The 20,695-nt window shown below is 46.0% G+C and overlaps 1 protein-coding gene across 3 annotated transcripts in view; it reads right to left on the bottom strand.

The window, feature by feature from the left end:
• LOC126548000 (serine/threonine-protein kinase 31-like) overlaps positions 1–20,695 on the bottom strand; it is a 322,789-nt gene that overhangs the window by 286,722 nt on the left and 15,372 nt on the right. For 2 of the 3 annotated variants that reach the window (XM_050196069.3, XM_050196070.3), the window contains exon 3: positions 14,116–14,226. The exons of the other annotated variant lie outside the window; for it this stretch is intronic. In XM_050196069.3, coding sequence (XP_050052026.1) covers positions 14,116–14,226 — 111 coding nt within the window. The remainder of the gene's footprint in view (positions 1–14,115; positions 14,227–20,695) is intronic. 3 annotated transcript variants of the gene reach the window in all.

Here is a 20,695-nt window from a genome sequence, read left to right as displayed (position 1 = left end):
TATATATACATATATATTTACCATGCGCACCACACCAGTACAATACATTCTATATTCCAAGGCGGTTTATGCAATAGACAGTACAGCAAGTATATGGCTTGAGACACTTCGCTAACACTGAACCTATCGCTCAAGCGCTAGTTCAGGGAGTCGCTTTGGTCAACGAAACAGCTTGCAGTATTTCCCACAAACTGCAACCAATATTCTCGCACCAATCATGATAAAAAAAATCACTGTTCAGTCCCTCAAGCTCAGGAAATAGTCACGGATCATGCAAGGGCTCACGCAATCACTTCGCACACCTGCCCTGCGGTAATGGCAGCGCAGCGTGGAATGCATCTCGAGCAAGGATATGTGCATGAGCACAGCAGAATTAAAAAAAGATCCATTATCATGCTATCACATAACAAATATGTGCGCAATCAAGAACATCATGTGACAATTCATGAATTCCTGAAATACGTCCTTGAACGTCCTTGTGCACAGCTACAGAAAAAGTTTTGCTGTATACCTTGAATTTGCATCTGAACAGCTTGGGTTCTATTAGGCTTATTGCTGATTGAGCATCACTACTCGCACCTGGCAACCCTTCGTGCCAAGATATCATTCACTTAGTATAGTGACAACAGCACCCAAAGAGTGCTAGTGTACATAGCGTGTACACACACATGCACATGCAAAGTGCAATTATCTGGTGAGTAAGCATACATAATGCTTTGAGGAAACAGGACTAAGTAGATTCAGTCGTGGAACAGTGATTTGACCTTTTGGCACCGGTTTTGATGAAGGAAAAAGTCTGCTTTGCCGCAGCAACAAGCACTTTTGGCAGACTGTTCAACGTACATCTATATACCTGATATGGCCTCACATTAAACTAAAATAGTCAATACACATATGGCAGAGCTGGCTTTGTGCACATCAATAAGGTGTTCCGGCTGAAAATTACCTAACTATACTCATGAACAACTTATTAGCAACAGTCAAATAAGGCAAAACACACCAGTGAATGTAAAAGTTTACTTATTTTGAGGCTTTTCCCTTCCGCGTCTGGGCAAACATGAAACCATCGCACATGGAAGCTACATCGATTCAGCGTCTGTTCCGAGCAACCAAAAGAACTGTCAAACGCTCGCGGACTACTTGGCGCAATAACCCATGTGCAGAAGCTCCATCCCCATAGCTTTCTAATCATAGCCACAGAAGGTTGTCCACAAGGTTGTCCAGTTCCATTATACAGTCGACTCTCATTACAACGGACCCTGACAATCTGACAAAAAGTATCCATTTTATCCAAAGTCCGTAATATCCAAAACGCCTCACGATGTCTAACAACTTTATTCCAAAGAGTGAGTGACGAACGTCCAAAGTAGAAAAACAAACAAAGAAGTCACAATTTCACGCGAAAGACGAAGCATCGATTGCAATAGCAAATTAAACAAGATAAGCATGGCAGCAGTGAGTGAATTGACCTTCGTGCTGTCTCTCACATCAACGTGAAATAAACGCTGAAAGCACAGCGCATACGAAGCTACAGGCACTGGGCACACTTTGCCCACATCACAGATCGCTTTGAATATGAGGTTTGCATGGGCGCGCACTTTGTTCACATTACAGATCGGTTGCAAGATACAGCACCCACGCGGGCGCACACTTTGTCCACATCGCAGATCGCTTTCAAGATATGGCACCAGCACGGCCGCGCCGTAAGCAGACCTCGGCAGAGTAGAACGCCCTCGATCTCTCTCTCTCTCTCTCTCTCTCCCCGTGCCTCACGCGCGAAAAGAGACGGTGCGGTTCCTCCCTTGAACGCACGATATTGAGCCGCGATCGTCAACTGCTCCGCACAAGAGCCCGTGTCAACACAGAAAAAGTCCGTTTTATACGCCCGATTCTGACAAAAATTGCAACTAATTGCGTGCACTGTAGCCAATAGTCTGTTGTAGTGCAGTCCGTTAAAAGCGAACTTCGTTGCATTAATAAAATAGGTAGAGCAAACAAAGGTTGCAATATAGTCCGTTACACCCGCAAGTCTGTTGTACCCAGGATTCGTTGTAGCAAGTGTAGACTGTATAAAATAAAAGGCGGCAGTTTCACCTAACAGGCAAAGTATTGATTCCAACAGCAAATTATTAGAGAGCTATACAAAGTTAGTCGTTTTATCAGGTGCATAAACTGCTGTAAACATTCACTTACTAACTAAATTAACAAGTACATTGTCATTCGCGCACAGGCAAACAAACACATCTCCCTCGATGACCGCAAACACTCAATGTCATAACGCTGGGATGATGGAGAACAGCGAACGAATTTCCCTTCGTGCTGCCTCTCACTTCAACGCGAACTAAGAGCGCGAAGCACAGTGCACGTGAAGCTATCATTTATATCCGGTCAGCTAGCCTTCAAACCCAGTGTAGATTGCCTCCAAGATAGGAAACGCATGGCGAAGCTAAGCCGCCACAGCTCGAGTAGAAGAGGGGAGGCGCACTAACCTGTGTCCCTCCTCCCAATTGTGCACGTGAAAAGGCGGCGTGCATGCTCCCCACCTTCCACTCTTGCGAGTGCATGAAGACACTGCTGCATAAAGCCACCATACTTCCAAGTCGCACCATCGCAAGCTTCCGTTCGCACCTACAGCATACGGCGCACGGTCACAATGTTATCGCACTTGGACTTAAGCAAAACATCACGGCAACGAAGACAGCGAAAATTCACCTTGAATGTCCATATAATTGCTATCGCAATAAAATGACTTTCCCTGCGCATGTGTCGTATAAATCCCTTTCTAACATTTAGACTTGCAAGACGCATTGCGAGTTTGTCGCGCTTCAAACGAGCAAGAAACATTTGCTGAAGTAGGGCATGTCGATGCCACGCCCTAGGGACGTGCACGACTAAATCGAAGTTGCAGTGAAGACGTCAACAGGTTTCTTCTAATATGCACAGTCTCTCTTGCATAACTGCGCCATGGATCATGTGAAAGCTGATCAAATTATAACCACAGAACCTGCTCTTCCAATCATGCAGGGCTGCAAGGAAGGTCCCTACAATACTCATAAGCAAATTAGATGTCAGTGGTTGAGTACATGTATTACACAATATATTTAAAGTGGAACCGCCAACAACTATCATGAGACACCCTCCTTGCACAAGTCTGTGCCGTGTTGGTACAAGAAACACCAAACTGCAGCACTAATCGCACAAACCTAACTACTACACAGCGGCAGTACATTAAACATCCGCCAGAGAGAAATGAAGCTAAAGCATGAAAACTGTTAATGGAGAACCGACGGCATCAGCTATATTTTTGGAGCCATATCGTTCCTTTCCAGGGTGATAATAACAACGGCAGTAGCCTGCTTTAGGCTTTCTTTGAGCTGGTGCCTTTTCACATATGTACCAATGCGACCAGTTCGCCACATTAATCAAGTTTATTTCTAGTACAAAGGCCTCTTGTTCTGTAGTCTGTCCGACCCATGCGTTACAGTTTCACGCATCACGGTCTCGGTATACCGTGCTCGGGAACTCTCTTTAAGCCAAGCGACTACCTCAAGAAGTTGGTGTGTTGTTCGGTTCAGCACTCACCCTTGTCATCTTATCTTCGTCCGTGTCTTCTTGGTGCTGCTGCCTTTTCAAATATGTACCAACACGCCCAATTTGACACATTAATCAAGTTTATGTTTCGTACAAAGGGCTCTTGTCATGTAGTCTGTCCAACCCATGCGTTACCATTTCACACATCGCAGTCTCAGCATGCCGTGTTCGGGAACTCTGTTTCTGTCTCTGGGTCAAGTGACAACCTCAATAAGTCAGCGTGTTGCTCGGTTCAGCACTCACCCTTGTCGTCTTGTTTCTGTCAGTGTCTTTTTTGCACTGCTGCCTTTTCAAATATGTACCAACACGCCCAATTCACTACATTAATCAAGTTGATTTCTAGTACAAAGGGCTTTTCTCGTCACGTAGAATGTCCGACCCATGTGCTGCCGTTTGACGCATTGCAGTCTCGGCACGCCTTGCTTGGGAGCTCTGTCTCTGGGCCAGGTGACTACCTCAAGAAGTCAGTGTGTTATTCGGTTCAGTGCTCGTCCTTGTTGTCTTGACTCCGTCAGTGTCTTTGCTACCGCTTTTTCAAATAGGTACCAAGGGTCCTATAACAGAAAACTATTCCAATCTGTTTTTATTCCAAATCGGCCATTTGCCCTCCCTGAAAGAACAGAATGGTTCAGGTCCAGCCCATATGAGTGGGAGCCACACCCATATGGGCAGAGCCCGATAAATTTTGACCCATCACAAAGGGCTAATGGCCGATTTGGAATATAAACGAATTGGAAGTTTTACGTTATGCCGACCCAACACGCCCAATTTGCCAAATTAATTAATCACGTTTATTTCTAGTACAGAGGCCTCTTCTCCTGTAGTCTGTCTGACCCATGCGCTACCGTTTCACGCATTGCAATCTCAGTATGCCGTGCTCGGGAACTCTTTTCTGTATCTGGGCCAAGTGACTACCTCAATAAGTCAGCTTGTTGTTCGATTCGGCGCTCATTCTTGTTGTCTTGTCTCTGTCTTTCTTGCACTGCCGCCTTGTGAAATACAACCCTAAGATTCATCACATTAGACAGAGCAAGGACCTTATAATACAACAGCACTATTACAAATGTATACCTGCAGTAACAGTATACAGCTCTTTAAAAAGTGCAGTACACTTGAAGGTTACTTCTTGGCAACAGAATCACTACAGTGGCTTTCAAGAGCATAAAAATTGCCAATGAGATGGTATAAGAAAATTTGCACATTTTAGTTAACCATAGCATACATTATAACTGTATAATTGAAACTATCAACTGCTCAATGCCTGTTTGTTTATTGATAAAATTTAGCATTTAGGGAAAATGGAGAATAAGTCTCTGTCCTAGTCCCCCTCGTCATCCCTTTCTGCTTCAAGTCTACTCCATGTCAAATTGCAACCATTTCTGACTTCGCATGAAAGAAATTAGAATGCCTTAGTACATCACCACCACTTCACTAATGCAGCTATACTTGCACTAGCCAGGTGCAACTTGTTGCAAAGGAAAAAGAGGGACAACCTAAACAGATACGAACAAGACTAAGTCCTGGTCATCTCTGTGTTCTTTCTTCACTTCATCTATGCTCATTATAGCGCACCAGCAAAAGTAAATACACTATCGTCAGGCATGCACTGCTACGAGCAGTATCTGGCAGCACGAATGTTGAGAAATTGGCTCCACAGATGCACACACAAGTGAGGACTGCTGTAATGGCCAGCAGAGCCAGCAAAGTACCAGAACACACTTAGATGGTACAAGTACATAGTACAGTGAACTCTCACTTGAGTGAACTTCAAGGGACCCAATGAAATAGTTCACTTAACTGAAAGTTCACTAAACTGAATATTCACTGGAATATCGAACAACATGGCGCACAGCAGACGTGGAGTCAAAAGTGTGAAATGCAATTTGTGGAGTTACATACATCAATATAACGAAGTGCTTAACAGTTACGTTGCTGCCTATCTCATTTTGAAGAAGAAAAAAAATCTAATTTTCGCTTGCACTGGTGCTCTTAAAGCACAAGTAGTTACAAAGTTGACCAGAACGTCTATGTTTTCGTGTACTTTAACCAGCTCACTGTGACACTGCACATAGCCGCCGCTGGAGGAGTGATTAGGGGGCGGCAGGCATCGGCTACGTCAGCGCTGGAGAGTGCAAAACATCGTTGAACTGATTTCAATAATGGGCCCAGGTCTACTGACCAAGTTCGCTCAACTGAAATATTCGCTATGTAGAAATTCGTTTAACTGAAATATTTTTGCATTGAATGCATCGGAAAACTGCCGAGGATTTTCTAAAAGTTTGTTATTCTGAAATCAGCGTTAAACCGGCGTTCGTACAACTGAAAGTTGACTGTACTCAGTTATGTTACATGAACACAGATTACAGTGACGCGCAATCAGTTTAAAAAACTAGCACTTTTTATCATCATTATCATGTTTCAGAAGTATGTGTGACAGCTGAAAGGGTGATGAGGGAAAACAAAAGAATGCATATAAGAGGCAACAAGTGGTGAATACCAGATGACAAATGAACATACACATTACGAAAGGGCAAATGAACAACGATGACTAGCAGGTGAATATCAGATCCCTTTGAGAGGAATTTGCAGCTGCATTCTTGACCTGCCACTGAGAATAGTACTGCCTTGAGCCATGTGATACCGAAGAAAGCATGTGTATCTCAAATAATTTAATAGAATATGCGATTTGGCAAAACATGGAAAAGATGCAAAGCCACCACCAGTAGCACGCAACTCACCATCTGATGACAGGGCAATGTAATCACCAACCACCACTTCATTACTTCATTCCATATACTTCTCGTGTGAAGTATTTTTGACAGCATATCTTTTGTATGACCAAACACACATGCATACCTGCCAACTTGGGGACTTCGAAATTTGGCAGATTCATCGAGCGGGGAGGCTCGACCACAGCCACCCGAAGCTAACGGACATGCCGTCGGTGCGCACTCCGAACCGATCCGACGTGAGCTTTGCCCGTCGCCCCCTGCCCGGGCCTCCCGAGGTGCCGTGCGCTGTGTGCGCCAGTCACCACGAAATACGCACGAATCCCCTCCTTTTGCGCCGCTGCCGACCGCTAAACCTACATCCGAACCTTTTTTGGACCGTATCGATGTCAGAAAGTCTGCTCCTGGCCAGCCGCCGCACTGGGTCTTGCCTCGCTAGAGGCTAGGCCAATCACTGGTAGCGCATCCACCCCCAACAGCCATGGAGGTGCAATCGCAGGGCGAAGACCTCGACCCAACAACGTTCAGACCCAGTGAGTGGACCACGATACTCTGCGCGTACAAGGGAGGCAAACCAAGCCCGGAAACGCTGGCTGTGCCTCCTCATGCAGCCCCTGTTCGAGATAAGCCTGCCGCGCCCGCCGTCGGTGCTCCGGCCGACACTGCCCCTGCGACCTGCAAGCCGACATACCGTGCTCAACAACAACAGCTGCGCGTGACGCATGCAATCGCATTGCGAAGTAACCAACTTGCTTCACTCCCTCCCGGCACTATAAGGGTAGTCTTCCGACCAAGAGGAGGCCTCGCTTTGAATGGAGCCATGGCGCAGCCACTCCTGAAAGCTCTGCGTGTCACCGCCGCTGACCGGGACCTAGGAGAGTTTCACCTCCGGATTCCGCCGACGAATAACACCTTCACGGTCACTACACCTCATGAGTAAACGACCCTTCACCTCGTCCAACTCAAGGAAGTGGTCCTTCAAGAAACCAGTTACCCCGTCGCCGCCTACATCGCACCGCCGCCCGTTGCTGCGCGCGGAGTCATCTCGCAAGCCTACTGGGCAGAAACACCGGAAGAGATGCTACAAGACCTCCAGACTCACAACCCGGAAGCTGATATCATCGCAGCCTGCAGAATGGGTAGGACCCTTTCCATATTGATTACATTTGCGCATGGCCCAGTCCCTCACACCATACGCTACATGAGTGTAGTGCATAGATGCACGACGTACAAGGGAAGTCCAGACGCGTGCACAAACTGTCGTCGACCAGGCCACAGATACGACGTGTGCCCCCACCCCAAGAGTGGTCTCTGCCCGCGGTGCGGGGACAAGCATGAGCCGCAAGATGTTCCCTCCTGCATCCCGATGTGCATTCTCTGTGGGGGGCAGCACCTCACGGGCACCGGCTCGTGCAAGGCAAGAAATGCCACCACCAAACGAATTTAGCCCACCACCCCAGAAGACAAAGTTCCCTACCAAGAAGGAATTTCCCCCGCTTAGCACAACCCTCCCGTCTACCTCTACATGGGCTTCCAAGGTTGCCAAGATGAACATCATGACCTCCCAGGACTCGGACGTGAAGGCTCTGCGGGATGAGGTAAGGCAGCTCAAGGCAGCCCTCTCTACCTCCACCCCTGCTCTACCCCCTACTCCACCATCCCCATCTTCTTCATCCACCCCGTCCGACCAACCTCCTCAGAAAAAGAGGAGGCCTGATGAGAGCCCAGTCCAACCTATAGACATGGAAGCCAAATTTCAGGTCCTCGCCCAAAACCTAGAATCCAAGTTCACAGAGCGCATCACTGCGCAGGTCACTGCACAGTGCCAGACTATGATTGAAGCTACCATTACCGGTATAATGGATAGGGTCATATCTAGCATCGTGGCCAAGGTTGAGGAGCGTTTAGCTAACCTTATGCCTGGACTCTCAGCGGCCTCTCGTCCCGCAGCCCCACTTTCGGCACTCCTCCTTCGCCCCGCCACCCTTCAACATGGCTCCTCCGAGGCACCATAATTCTTTACAAATTATTCAATGGAATTGCAGGGGCTTTCGGCGAAAGCGCGACCCTCTGCAGCAGATTATCGCCAATTCTTTGTCCCCACCAGACATTATCACTATCCAAGATGCCAATGTTTGCAGGCAACTGCCAGGATACGCTGTTATCCCCTCTGACTCCACTGATCTTCCTCGGGTGGTTACATACGTATGTAACACCTTGCATTAGGTGGAGCACGACGTTACCTCCCCTATTTCTCACACCTTCATCGAAATTTTACCCCACACCCCTGCACAATCTCCCCTGTTCATGCTTAACTGCTATCTTCTCCCACGACAGCCGATTCACCTACTTGCTCCACTCCTCAAATCTGTAACCCAAATGGCCGGATCAAACCCCCTACTGGTTGCCGGTGACTTTAACTGCGCTCACGTGGACTGGGGCTATCGATGCACCAACCACAGAGGCACAGTTTTATACAATAATACGCTATTACTTCACCTGACCATATTTAATGATTTTAGCCTAGCTACGCGGGTTGGTAACAGTGTTACTGCCGATACTAGCCCAGAGCTCACGCTTGGTAGAAACTTGGCTCACCTACAGTGGGAAAGAACGCAAGCCACACTAGGCAGCGACCACCACCTGATTCGCATAGCGGTGAACTATCGCCGACCGCAGCGCAAATTTACCGCTAGGCACACTAGTTGGGATCAGCTCCGTAAATTTAGGCAAGCGCAGCCAGCACAGGGCCCCTTCGACCTAGACACCTGGACTACTCAGTTACAGAAAGACATTCGCCAACATACTTAAACGCTCGATACTACCCCAGACACCCCCGTTATCGACAGTAAGCTCACCCACCTTCTTGAAGCTCAAGAGAACATAACGCGAAGGTGGAGAACTCAAAAGCACAACAGGAAACTAAAACTCAAACTCACCCAGCTTCAATCCCAAATAGAACACCATAGTGCCACTCTTTGCAAAGCTAACTGGGCTCAGGTTTGTGACGGCCTCCGAGGCAATCTCTCCAGAACCCGCGCTTGGCACCTGTTACGCCATATGCTCGATCCCATGCAATCTAAAACTCAGACGCGTCTTAGCATTTGCCGCCTCACTCATAACCATTGGCAGGACACCGACGCCTTCCTCACGCAGGTGAAATGCACCTATACCACCCCAGGTCCTCCTTGCAAACATCCCGAGTACACGGGCTCGCCCCAACCTCAGCTTGACGCTCCTATTACAGAATCTGAATTTCGCGCAGCCCTATTGAAATTGCACAATACCACACCCGGGGAAGATCAAATTACGAATGCTGCCATCCGAAATCTTGATGATGTCTCCATATCTCACCTCGTTACCTACTTTAACGAGTGCTGGGAGGCAGGTACCCTCCCTGCCTCCTGGAAGCATGGAAAAATTATATTTATCCCAAAACCCCACAAGCCCATCACCCTCGAGAACATCCGCCCCATTTCTCTTACATCTTGTCTCGGCAAGACCTTTGAGCACATAATCCTTGCCTGACTGACAACGTACATGGAAGAAAATGACCTTTTCCCCCACAGTATGGTGGGCTTTCATGTGCATCTATCTGCGCAGGATGCCCTACTTCAAATTATGCACGATGTACTTGATGATACCATCCCCCATCTTACTAAAGCCATCCTGGCGGTTGACCCCATTTAGGCATTTGACAGAATTCGACACGCTGCCATCTTACGGGAACTGCAGGAACTACAGGTAGACCCTAAGACCTACAACTACGTTCGTGCCTTCCTCTCTGGCTGCACTGCCTCCAAGCACATTGATCAGCTCAGCACACCATCTTATACACTCGGTGAATTTGGAACCCCGCAAGGCGTGGTCCTCTCCCCCCTTCTATTTAACATTGCTCTCATCCCCTTAGCCCAGAAGCTCAATCTCATCCCACACCTAAAACATACTCTGTACGCTGATGATATTACTACATGGACCACTCATGGCTCAGAAGGGGAAATTGAGGAAACTCTACAATTAGCAGTCGACACGATCTCCGCTCACGTATCATCTATCGGACTCGAGTGTTCCCCCTCTAACTCCACACTCCTCCTAATTAGACCAAAATCTGCCGCTAACTCACCCATCCAAATCACTTTACAAGGATCCCCTATCCCAATCACTCCCAACTTGCACATCCTTGGCCTCTACCTGCAGGATTCCGGACGCAATGACCATATCCTTAAAACACTCAAGGCATCCACACAATCAGTGTTGCAGCTTCTACGCCGCGTATCTTCCCTGCACAAGGGTTTAGACGAAGCAGACAACATGAGAGTTGTACATGCTTTTACGCTTAGCCACATTCTGTACGCCACTCCATATCTCAAGCTGAACTGCACGGAAACCAAGCGCGTGAACGCCATGATCCGCCTTGAAACTAAGGCAGCCCTCAACCTACCTCGCAGTACTAGCACAGCCAAACTCCTTGCACTAGGCATGCATAACACGCTTCTTGAACTATTTGAGGTGCACCTTCAGACGCAATATTTAAGACTTGGCGCGAGAGCCACTGGCCGCCATATCCTCGCCTCCCTTCGCATCAACATACCCGCTAATCAGTCAACCCTTATGGCTATTCCTCGACACATTCATACACCCCTTGTAGCGAAACCCCTTCCTCGAAACGTCCATCCCCAGTATCACATCTCTCGCCACTTAGCTCGCGCAAATGCCCTCCACAAGTATTACGGACAAGTCGAGAAAGCCATCTGGGTAGACGCCGCATGTACAACGCATGAAGCTGTAGCAGTTGCTTACAACCCAACCTTACCTCGACCCCTAGCTCACCATCTTTCCTCGGGCTCTGCACCTGAGGAAGCAGAGGAGACCACCATCGCCTTAGCCCTTGCCCTTTCGGATGCTGAATACATCTTTAGCGATTTAAAGACTGCTTTGTCCAACTTCGCCAGAGGCAGAATTCACAACCCTGCCTGGAACTTGTTGAACATCACCACCCAGAATTTACCACGCAGGGTAGAGCTCCGGTGGGTGCCGGCTCACTCTGGGAACCCTGGAAACGAGGCTGCCGATAAATTGGCCCGAAGTTTTTAATTTGCCAGGCTCAGGACAGCCTCGATCCGGGTTTCTCAAGGGAGTGGGTGCACAGCTTTGCAGAGCTTACGCAAATACCCCGTTTGGACCGTCGGACTTACCCTCCTCCCCACCCCTCCCTGATGCACTCCCAACAGATCCTCTGGAGACGACTCCAGACCCACTCTCTCCCATCCCCTGAGCTGCTATCCCACTACTGTGGCATCTCCCCTACATGCTCCCTATGCAGAGACCCTCACGCCACACTCTCCCACATCCTTTTTGGCTGCCCTGCCGATCTTCCCCAGCAGGGACAGCCCGCCATCTCAAGCTGGGAGGACTGGGAGGTCCTGCTCTCGTCTACGGACCCGACATCACAGCTTACTGCGGTGGCTCGGGCTGCCGACGTCATGAACAAAAGGAGCATGAACGTCTCGACGTAGTGCGGGACCGTGCGGTGGTTCAAAGACCCAGAGGAGTTCAAACTCACTTGCTATGAATAAAGTTTTTCTGTCTGTCTGTCGAGCGAGGGGTACAATGACAACGACAAAAAAATGCATATCATTCTATTTTTCCTGGGGCACAGCAACATCACAAACTGGTCTGAATGGCTGCCAGTACAGTTGTCTTAGTGCTCGTACTGGGACCAGAGACTATGCATGCTTGTGTGTATAATTAAGAAACATGTACTATGTCCCGTGACAGTGGCCCATTTCCACCTTTCCTCTCTTAATAAGCTTCGCTGCATAAGACAGCTGCACTGCGGCAAAACTAAGTTACGGGGACCAGTCATTATTCAATGCATATTAGATCCTTGCCTCACGTGCACTCATCAACACATGCCTCGATCTGAAGCGAACAGAGTTAGGAGTACACTGCCTTCTATAGACCTTTTCAACGAGAACACCCTGGGCATCGCCATAATGCCCTCTGGGCTATGGTAATTGCGCATGAAACCTCACACAAAAGCACTACACAATCTGCCGCACGCGCCTTTTTACTCCAGCGCTACAATTCAGAGAGGAGGGTCTTGCTATCCCCGATGATAAGGTCTGAAATGAATTAGAATACCATATATACTTGTGTAAGGGCCGCACGTTCTAGAATCTTGGCTGGGTGCGGCCCTTACAAGAATCAGGCCAGAGATAGCCCGCTAGAGGTTTGTACTGTTTGGCAACTGTAGCAGAGGGTAAGAGAGGTACAAATGACATAACGCTGCAGTAAACAAGCTCAGATGCCGGCCCATCGTCCCTGACCAGCACCGACTCGAATAGGGCTCCCTTCCCTGGAGGCAAAATGCCACCGATCTGACTGCAAACACTACGAACATAGCCTATACAACATGCTACACAAAAAATAATGGCACGGCAGCGCCAACATGAGTGGCGTCGACGGCAAAGCAGCCAGCGTCATCTAGTGGCAAAAAACTAGCTCGGCTTTCTGGCAGGACGTTATGAACTTTTTTCCTAAATTCTGGCCTCCAAGTGGGGGTGCCAACCTTACACAAGTATATATAGTGTTCAGAGATGCGATCAGAGATTGTGGTTCCTAGCACGTGTTCAGTTTCGCAGTGTGCGATTGGCCTACGCCATGCCAACATCGTCAGCCGCAGCTATGTTTTTAGCGACGTCAAAATCCCAACATGCTCCTGTGTTGAAACCAAGCAAGTCGTCTGCTAGGAGCAGAATGCAACAAGAGGTGTGCAGTTTGAGCATCATGCACTTGCTATGAGACCGTTCTCACATGGCAGGTCTGGTGGATTGGATTGGATCCAAACAGCGGCTGTGGCTATGGAATGGCATGTTCGGATCCAATCCACTCTAATTCGAAAAACTAGCACTTTCAATGGGAGCTTCGGTTGTTGCATTGGCGTTGCTCGAGGAAGAAGCAGAGCAGTTGGAGGTGCGAAATGCGTTTGAAGAAATGGCAGAAAGGGAATTCCGGCATCGCTTTCATTTCTCGAAACGGACAGTGTGTTGGTGCTGCAGCAATCTCGGCCCCAGAATCAGACGCCAGCGAGCCAGTTACGTTGTTGTTGCCTCTTAAAAAGTGCACAATTTTCTCGTCTTTTTTTTCCCGCTGTGCACAATACTACGTAGCAACCATGCAGGGGAACTAATATTTATAAATTGTAGTAGTCATACATATTAGTATTGAGAACATGCTTATGCTTAAGATAAAAATGTTTATATAAAAATTTTATTCATTAGAAGGCGAGAAATATTTCATTTAGTAGTATATTGTCTGCAAGCAGACAATATACTACAAGACACAAACATTCAGGGAGTTCACTGCTTGCCGATTGGCTGCTCTCTCCGTCCCGTTCTCACAAATTTTACAGATTGCCCACTTTGTGACTTTACAGCAACTGAATGAACACTGCTTCGAACAAACATCTCCAATCACACCTCTGGTTCACTATACTGTCTACATACAAATGGCAGATTTAAATCCAACTTTTGTTAGCTGCCTAGCGCATAATAGCAATTGCGATGCGCCTTTGTTGCATGTCAGGCACTTTTTTTTTTTTTTCTGCGATAGGATTGGCGCAATTTTTCTGGAGATTTTTGGCAGTTTCTGCAAAATCAGGAGGATGGGTTGGAACTTGGGAGTCTCTTGGACAAATCGGAAGAGTTGGCAGGTATGCAGATGGTCACTACAAGTGAATAAGAATTGAGCTCAACACACTTTTACACCACTACAATGAAATAATAGCAATTACCTTGTGCTCTTTTGCATCCTATGAACATCCAAAGGGTTATTTCCAAATAGGTACCCGTTGCGCTTAGCAACAGCTGCGTCAGCATCCAGTTCAAAAAAGTAGCGCACAAATCTGCAATGAACATAATGTGGCACCAAATGAAAACATAAAATGAAAAAATTCCTTTCTGCACAGTTTGACATAAACATTTTTGATAAGCCATTATATAAATTAATGGCTTTGTTTAGCCTGCAGTATTAAGAACTCACCAGTTTACCAAGGCATTAAGTTACAGTCTGCATTTGCATGAACTGCACTTAAAAGAACAAGCTTAAAACATATAAACTGAGACCAGGAAAGGTTTCAGTTTTGCTCAGTCGCAGGCAGTGTCGATCCAGTCAGAAGGGATTTGGGGGAATAAGAGGAATTTTTTGGTACCTGTATGAGCTTACAGTTTCACATCAGATGTCAAACTAACTGAGTTTGGTAGGATAAGTTGATGATGTTCACAGAATTCCACTGGTTCGTTGAATTCTGACATTTTTTAAAATGCTAAAACCACAATATTATTGAGGCACACCGTTGTGGGACACTACAAATTAATTCGGTCACCTGGGGCTCTTTAGTGCACCTAATCTAAGTTAACGAGCACTGTTAGATTTCCTCCCCATAGATACGAGGTCACTGTGTCTGGGATTGAACCTAGAAACTCAAGCTCAGCAGCATAATGCTATGGTCACTGTTTCAATATAGGGCATAATTTGCTGCATCCAAGTACTTTATACCTTGATTTAAGCACAATCCCTGTTCCACATTTAATAATAACTGGAAAACGCCTACTTTTATAGGTACAGGTAAAAATATATCCATGCAAGTTTGAAAAGTTTTAGTTTTAGACTGTTCTGAAAGTACAAACAGACAAACAACAGTGCCTAATCCACATCAGAGTTGTGGAGTGGCAAGTCGTTGGAATGATTCCAGAATGATTCCACAATTTTCAACATCCGGGACAGAAGGATAGCACCTGTTGGGCAGATGGAATGAGAGCCCAGTATTCCAGAATGGAGTTGGAATGGAATGGGCAGATAGTCCTGGAGCACCAAATATCCATTTTAAGCTAGACTTCAAAACCACTAAATTTATAAATTAGACTATACATCACCAATTTATTACGTTTCTCAATATTACTCTGCATCAGATCTTTGATTACTACCAATAGATGGCCACCTTGGCCACGATAATTATAAGCACACAGTATTCTACATTTCTGAATACCCAGAAACCTTTCTGCATTACGATGTTGAAGTGTATTTAAAGACAGCAGATTTTAATTGTGACAAATGATTCAATCATAGCAAGAGCCTACTAAACATAAGACACGAGAATGGATGCCAAAAATGAATGGTTGCACCCTGCGCGAGTCAATGGCGATTTGGAACACGCGCCATGTGCTTCTTTTTAACACACTGTCAAGTACTGAGAGGACACGATAACAGGTGGTCAGAGTTGTGGTAGAAAAACTGGTGCCAGTTAATATGCCAGTAAATTTGAAACAAAAAAGATTGTCTTGCAAAAAATATCAATGTTTTGCTTTTATGTTAGTCATCAAAGCAACAGAATAAGCTAGGTGGATGCATGACAGACACAATGGTTAAAATTATTTTGTACTTTGCTTCAATTGCATAAAAACAGTTTCAGAAGGATTACTGATTTTTGGATATGGCAGATTTTATTCAGAAGGCAAACCTTGCTTGTATCACAGCGTGAGATGTTGTGTAAAGCCGAACATGTGAGCAGCTAAAGTGAAGCTAACTTCAGCAGTCATGAGCAGTAGCTGTAGGCTATTAGTATTTGCGAAATCGGTGTACAATGCTGCCTGAAATTACCATCATGTTTGGCTGAGAAAAAGACATGCTTAATCCTAAATAGAAGAAAAACTGCGTAAACACCCCGAAATGAAAGTTTGCTTATGAAGACCTCAACTGTTATAGCTTTTATTTTTTCATTGTTACTTTGATGAAGCCTAGAGGGCGACTAAGCCTGTTTCTTCTTTTTTTAACTTTTTTTTTTCATGTGGCAGGAGCTTTGGAAGAATGGACCTCATGGCAGGCTACCTGCTCGCCTGTGACACACTTCATTTTTCCAAAACTGACATGTTTTGGAGATCCTCGTATTATCAGAAAAACTGAATATACAATCACGTCACTTATTCGTGACTTCAACCCACACAGTGAACCCATGTATCTACTGTTAAAAACAATGGACATTCAAGAGATTACAGGCAACAACACACTGCAAAGATAACATGTCAAAAACAGTGTTTGTTCTTGAGCAAAAATATAGCAGGCAACCTTACTTGAAATGTTCTTAAACCATCAAAAATATGTTTTTAGTTACTAGGCACACAAGGGCTCAAGTACTAAATAATTATAGAGAAAACGCTTCTACTGGAATTGGAGAAATCAAATGGATTGACTCCAGGAGTGGGAATTGTCCAACTCTCAGCATTCTGACGAGTTAAAAGGGGTGGAATTACGGGAATATAAACTTTTCGGAATGAAGTGGGAATTGAATGGAAGGCTCAACTCTGCAACTCTGATGCTGACATCTCAATTGAGCTCCACTTTCTGCAGTTCAGGATATGTAGCACTCATTGCAGTCAGTGAGGCATGTATGCTCATTTCGTTGTCCAATTGCTGTCTATTGATAACTACTGTCTTGATATAGCTTACATCTGAGCATGCGGTGTCACACAGACTGGACTGTCTGAATCGTTTTCACTTTGCCAGTTACCATGGCTTCCACAGCTGTGCTTGCCTGCGGTCACCAGCCACATGCTCAACAGTAATAGGCGTATCTACAGAAAGGGCAAGGGAGGCAATGCACCCCCAGTCAGAAGTGGGAGGGCTAAGTAGGTCATTTGCCCCGCCACTTTTGAAAGCAGGCACTTTCGGCTGCACTCTGTAAAGTCCAACAAAACAACAGCTGAAGCTAAATTTTCTAATTAGAGTGGCCACGTAACTAATGCTCTTCTTTACTATGCATCGCCTGCTTGGACAGCGCGGATTGTCGTTTATGCCTTCTCGGGACGCCCTGTAGCAGATGACACGCGGGATTCAACATACACATTCGCATTGCGGAGTATGCCTGGCGTTGGGCAGTTCCCGCCCTAACAAATGTCAGCTTGTGCAACTTGCACCATGCCCACTTTTTTGGGACCACTATATCCGTATTTGAAAACACAATCAGCTTGCTACATTTAACCTGCGGGTGACGGAGAGGTCCGGATAAAGTATTATAATCAGCTGCGCCAAACGAGTGGTGTGCCTTACGGCATGAAATCATTGGATTATCAAATGCTGGAACTATTTAATCTCTGTCCGGAGATAGCCTACATAGTGTTGCTCATCACCATCAAAAATTTAATCAAACGTCTTACGAGAATAACAGTAGAATTTTATTGGGTAATCACGACTTATCGCAGATGTGCGCATTAAAATGACGTTGGTCGAACGTACAGAGCCATTTCAATACCAGTAGAACACAGACTTGAATTTTTTCTAAAGGCATGTGTCACTTCCAACTTTGATGATTTCACTTTCAGGCGGTTTATAAATAAGAGCTAAACTATCACTTGTTTCCCAGCAGGAGCAAAAACAGCAGATATTTCGTATATTGAAAAAATGAGGGCCACTTTTTGGTCACGTGCACTGAAAATTTGCACCATGTAGGTTGCGTGCATGCTCTGAAAGGTTACTGAATAGTCGCTTTCTCCCACTTTCAAGGTGAAAGCCTTAAGTGGCTCCTACCCCCGATGGTCTAGAAAAATGCGGCATGCAGTACAGGTCATATGAGCTCGCTTCACGCAGGCACAAGCTTGTGTGTTCATCGTTGTCTTCTACAGCTGGCTCCGATGCCGCTCATCATGCCAAAAAAAAAAAGGGCGGGGGGGGGGGGGGGGGAGCAAACTTAAGACAGTATATTCAGGCACTCGAACCCACGACCTTAAGTGGTAGTCAAACCCTCAAGCTTATGTGGAAGTCAAACCCACGACCTTTAGTGTTAGGGCAAAGTTAATTAGGACAGTAATTTAATATAAGCTAATTAAGGAACTCCGACTCATATTTTTTTAATTCGGGTGAAATTAATTAATACACTGTTAATTAAGGCATCACCAATTAAGACACTCAGACCCACGACCTTTGGTGGGAGAAAACAAGAAGTAAAAACGCATTCCAATGAGAATGTCGAGTAATTTAATGAATGTCTCCCGAGGACGCAGACTTTCGCCTTCACCCTCTTTGGCATGTGCTAAAGTGACTCAATTTTTCATGAAGAAGAAAGGGTGTTAACCGAGGGGCCCGATTTTTATTAATCATATCATGAGAAGCCAACAAACACTGACACCAAGGACAACATAGGGGAAATTACTTGTGCTTAATAAATGAAATAAAGAAACGATAAATTAATGGAAATTAAAGTGGATGAAAAAACAACTTGCCGCAGGCGGGAACCAAACCCACAACCTTCGCATTTCGCGTGCGATGTTCTACCAATTGAGCTACCGCGGCGTCGTTTTCCCATCCACTTTCTTGGGTATTTACGTGTCCTAGTATAAAGAACCCTGGGAGTGTTAGCCAGTGCCACCACTCAGACTTTGGCGACGGACGTGGAACGTCCTTTTTTTGCCACAGGCGTCAAGAGAACGTGATCTTTTTGGGGTGAAGGCAACCGGTCAATTAACCCACGTATGCTACCTGAAGGCATCAATGTTGCCGGATTCGAGACCCTCGTTATGTAATAAACAAAAAAGGGGGTTAACCGAGGGGTCCCAATTTTTATTAGTCATATCATGAGAAGCCAACAAACACTGACACCAAGGACAACATAGGGGAAATTACATGAGCTTAATAAATGAAATAAAGAAACGATCAATTAATGGAAATTAAAGTGGATGAAGAAACAACTAGCCGCAGGTGGGAACCGAACCCACAACCTTCGCATTTTCATGCGTCAACCTTCGCACTTTTTCATGCGTCATACACAGCATTTAATTATGCCCACCCTCGTTACAATCTGTAAGACATGTGGGGCATGTTTATATTTATTCAAAGTACGAAGCAATGTTCTGAGTGACCAGCGATATATGTTTATACAGTGTAGGTTCATTACAGCCTTTGTAGAAAGTTACTCATTGAAGCGTTCCAGGGAGTCGTACTGCCGCTAGTAATCAAAATATTTCCTCGCTTTTCCATGTGTTTTCTACATCAAACGAGATTTGTGGTTTGTTTTCCCCTGTCTCCTCAGTAAGCTAAACAAGGACGTGTTTATATCTGGGGAATATTAGTGGCATGGTATGGCCATTGTCTAGGAAATGTTTCAGATGAGTGGGTTAAATGTGCATTTTCCAGTATAATACATATGCAAGTGGTTCCTAGCGTTGTTAGACTGTTTTACGAGTGGTGTAAAACATAGGCGGTTGCACTGGAATAACTACAACTAGAACCGAGATCAACTTTTGCGAACATAAGGAGAACAATATGCCAAGTTTACGTACGATGGTAATGCATGACCAAATACAGCATTAAAAAAATGTTAAGGGCTCGAAAGTATCGTGCTGCTATTAGCTAGGTTTCCCAATGACCGAAGAGAACTCTGCATTTGTTATTTTAAAATTTGAAGAAATATGCAGCATTTTAGGTGCAACGCGACATGTAGTTTTAACGTTTCTGGCGTATTTAGAAGAGCTAGGAAGAATTATTGAGCCCTCATATTTTTTCTTTTTCACGCGGAGACAAAAGCTCAATAGAAAGCTTAAGCAACGAATCGCCCTTCTCACCATACAGGCCCAAGATTATGCGGAGCAACTTAGCAGGCTCAATTGGCACACCTTTTGTGACAGCATACAAGGGACACTCAGCACCAAGAAAACCTGGCATCTCCTACGCGCTCTCTTAGCTACCGATCGCACCAAAATGCAACAGAGGCAAGATCTGCGCAGAATGATCCACAATCATGCTGGATCGGAGCATGATCTCCTTCGTGAGCTTCAGCAAAAACTTAGCAGCGACAAGCCCACTTCATCAGCGAGCGGAAAGACGTACGACGGTGCACCAAACCCAGATCTCGATCGACCATTCACCCAGGCAGAGCTCCACGCAGCATTAGCCAAACTCACTAGAACCACCAGTCCCGGCAAGGACAGAATAACTAATAAGCTCCTACGCAACCTCCCGCAATCTGCCACTACAGCACTGCTGCAGTACTACAACGATTGCTGGGAAAAGGGGGGCCTACCAGCAGCCTGGAAGCATTCGAAGGTCACCATGATCCCCAAACCAAACAAACCCCTTCTCATCGAGAGCCTACGTCCCATTTCCCTCACATCTTGCGTGGGCAAACTCCTCGAGCACATGGTGCACGACCGGTTAACAACATACCTCGAGGACAACGGACACTTGCCGCACACCATGTTCGGATTCCGACAGCATCTGTCCACGCAGGATGTACTCCTGCTCCTCAAAGAAGACTTGCTTGATTACCTCAATCACAGACGCAAATCATCAATCCTGGCAGTCGACGTAAAGGGCGCATTCGACAA

This window comes from Dermacentor andersoni, chromosome 1, assembly GCF_023375885.2.
Source record: "Dermacentor andersoni chromosome 1, qqDerAnde1_hic_scaffold, whole genome shotgun sequence".
NCBI classification, from domain to species: Eukaryota; Metazoa; Arthropoda; class Arachnida; order Ixodida; family Ixodidae; genus Dermacentor; species Dermacentor andersoni.
Note: the sequence above shows the minus strand (reverse complement) of the source record. Positions and strands in the feature narration are given on the sequence as shown.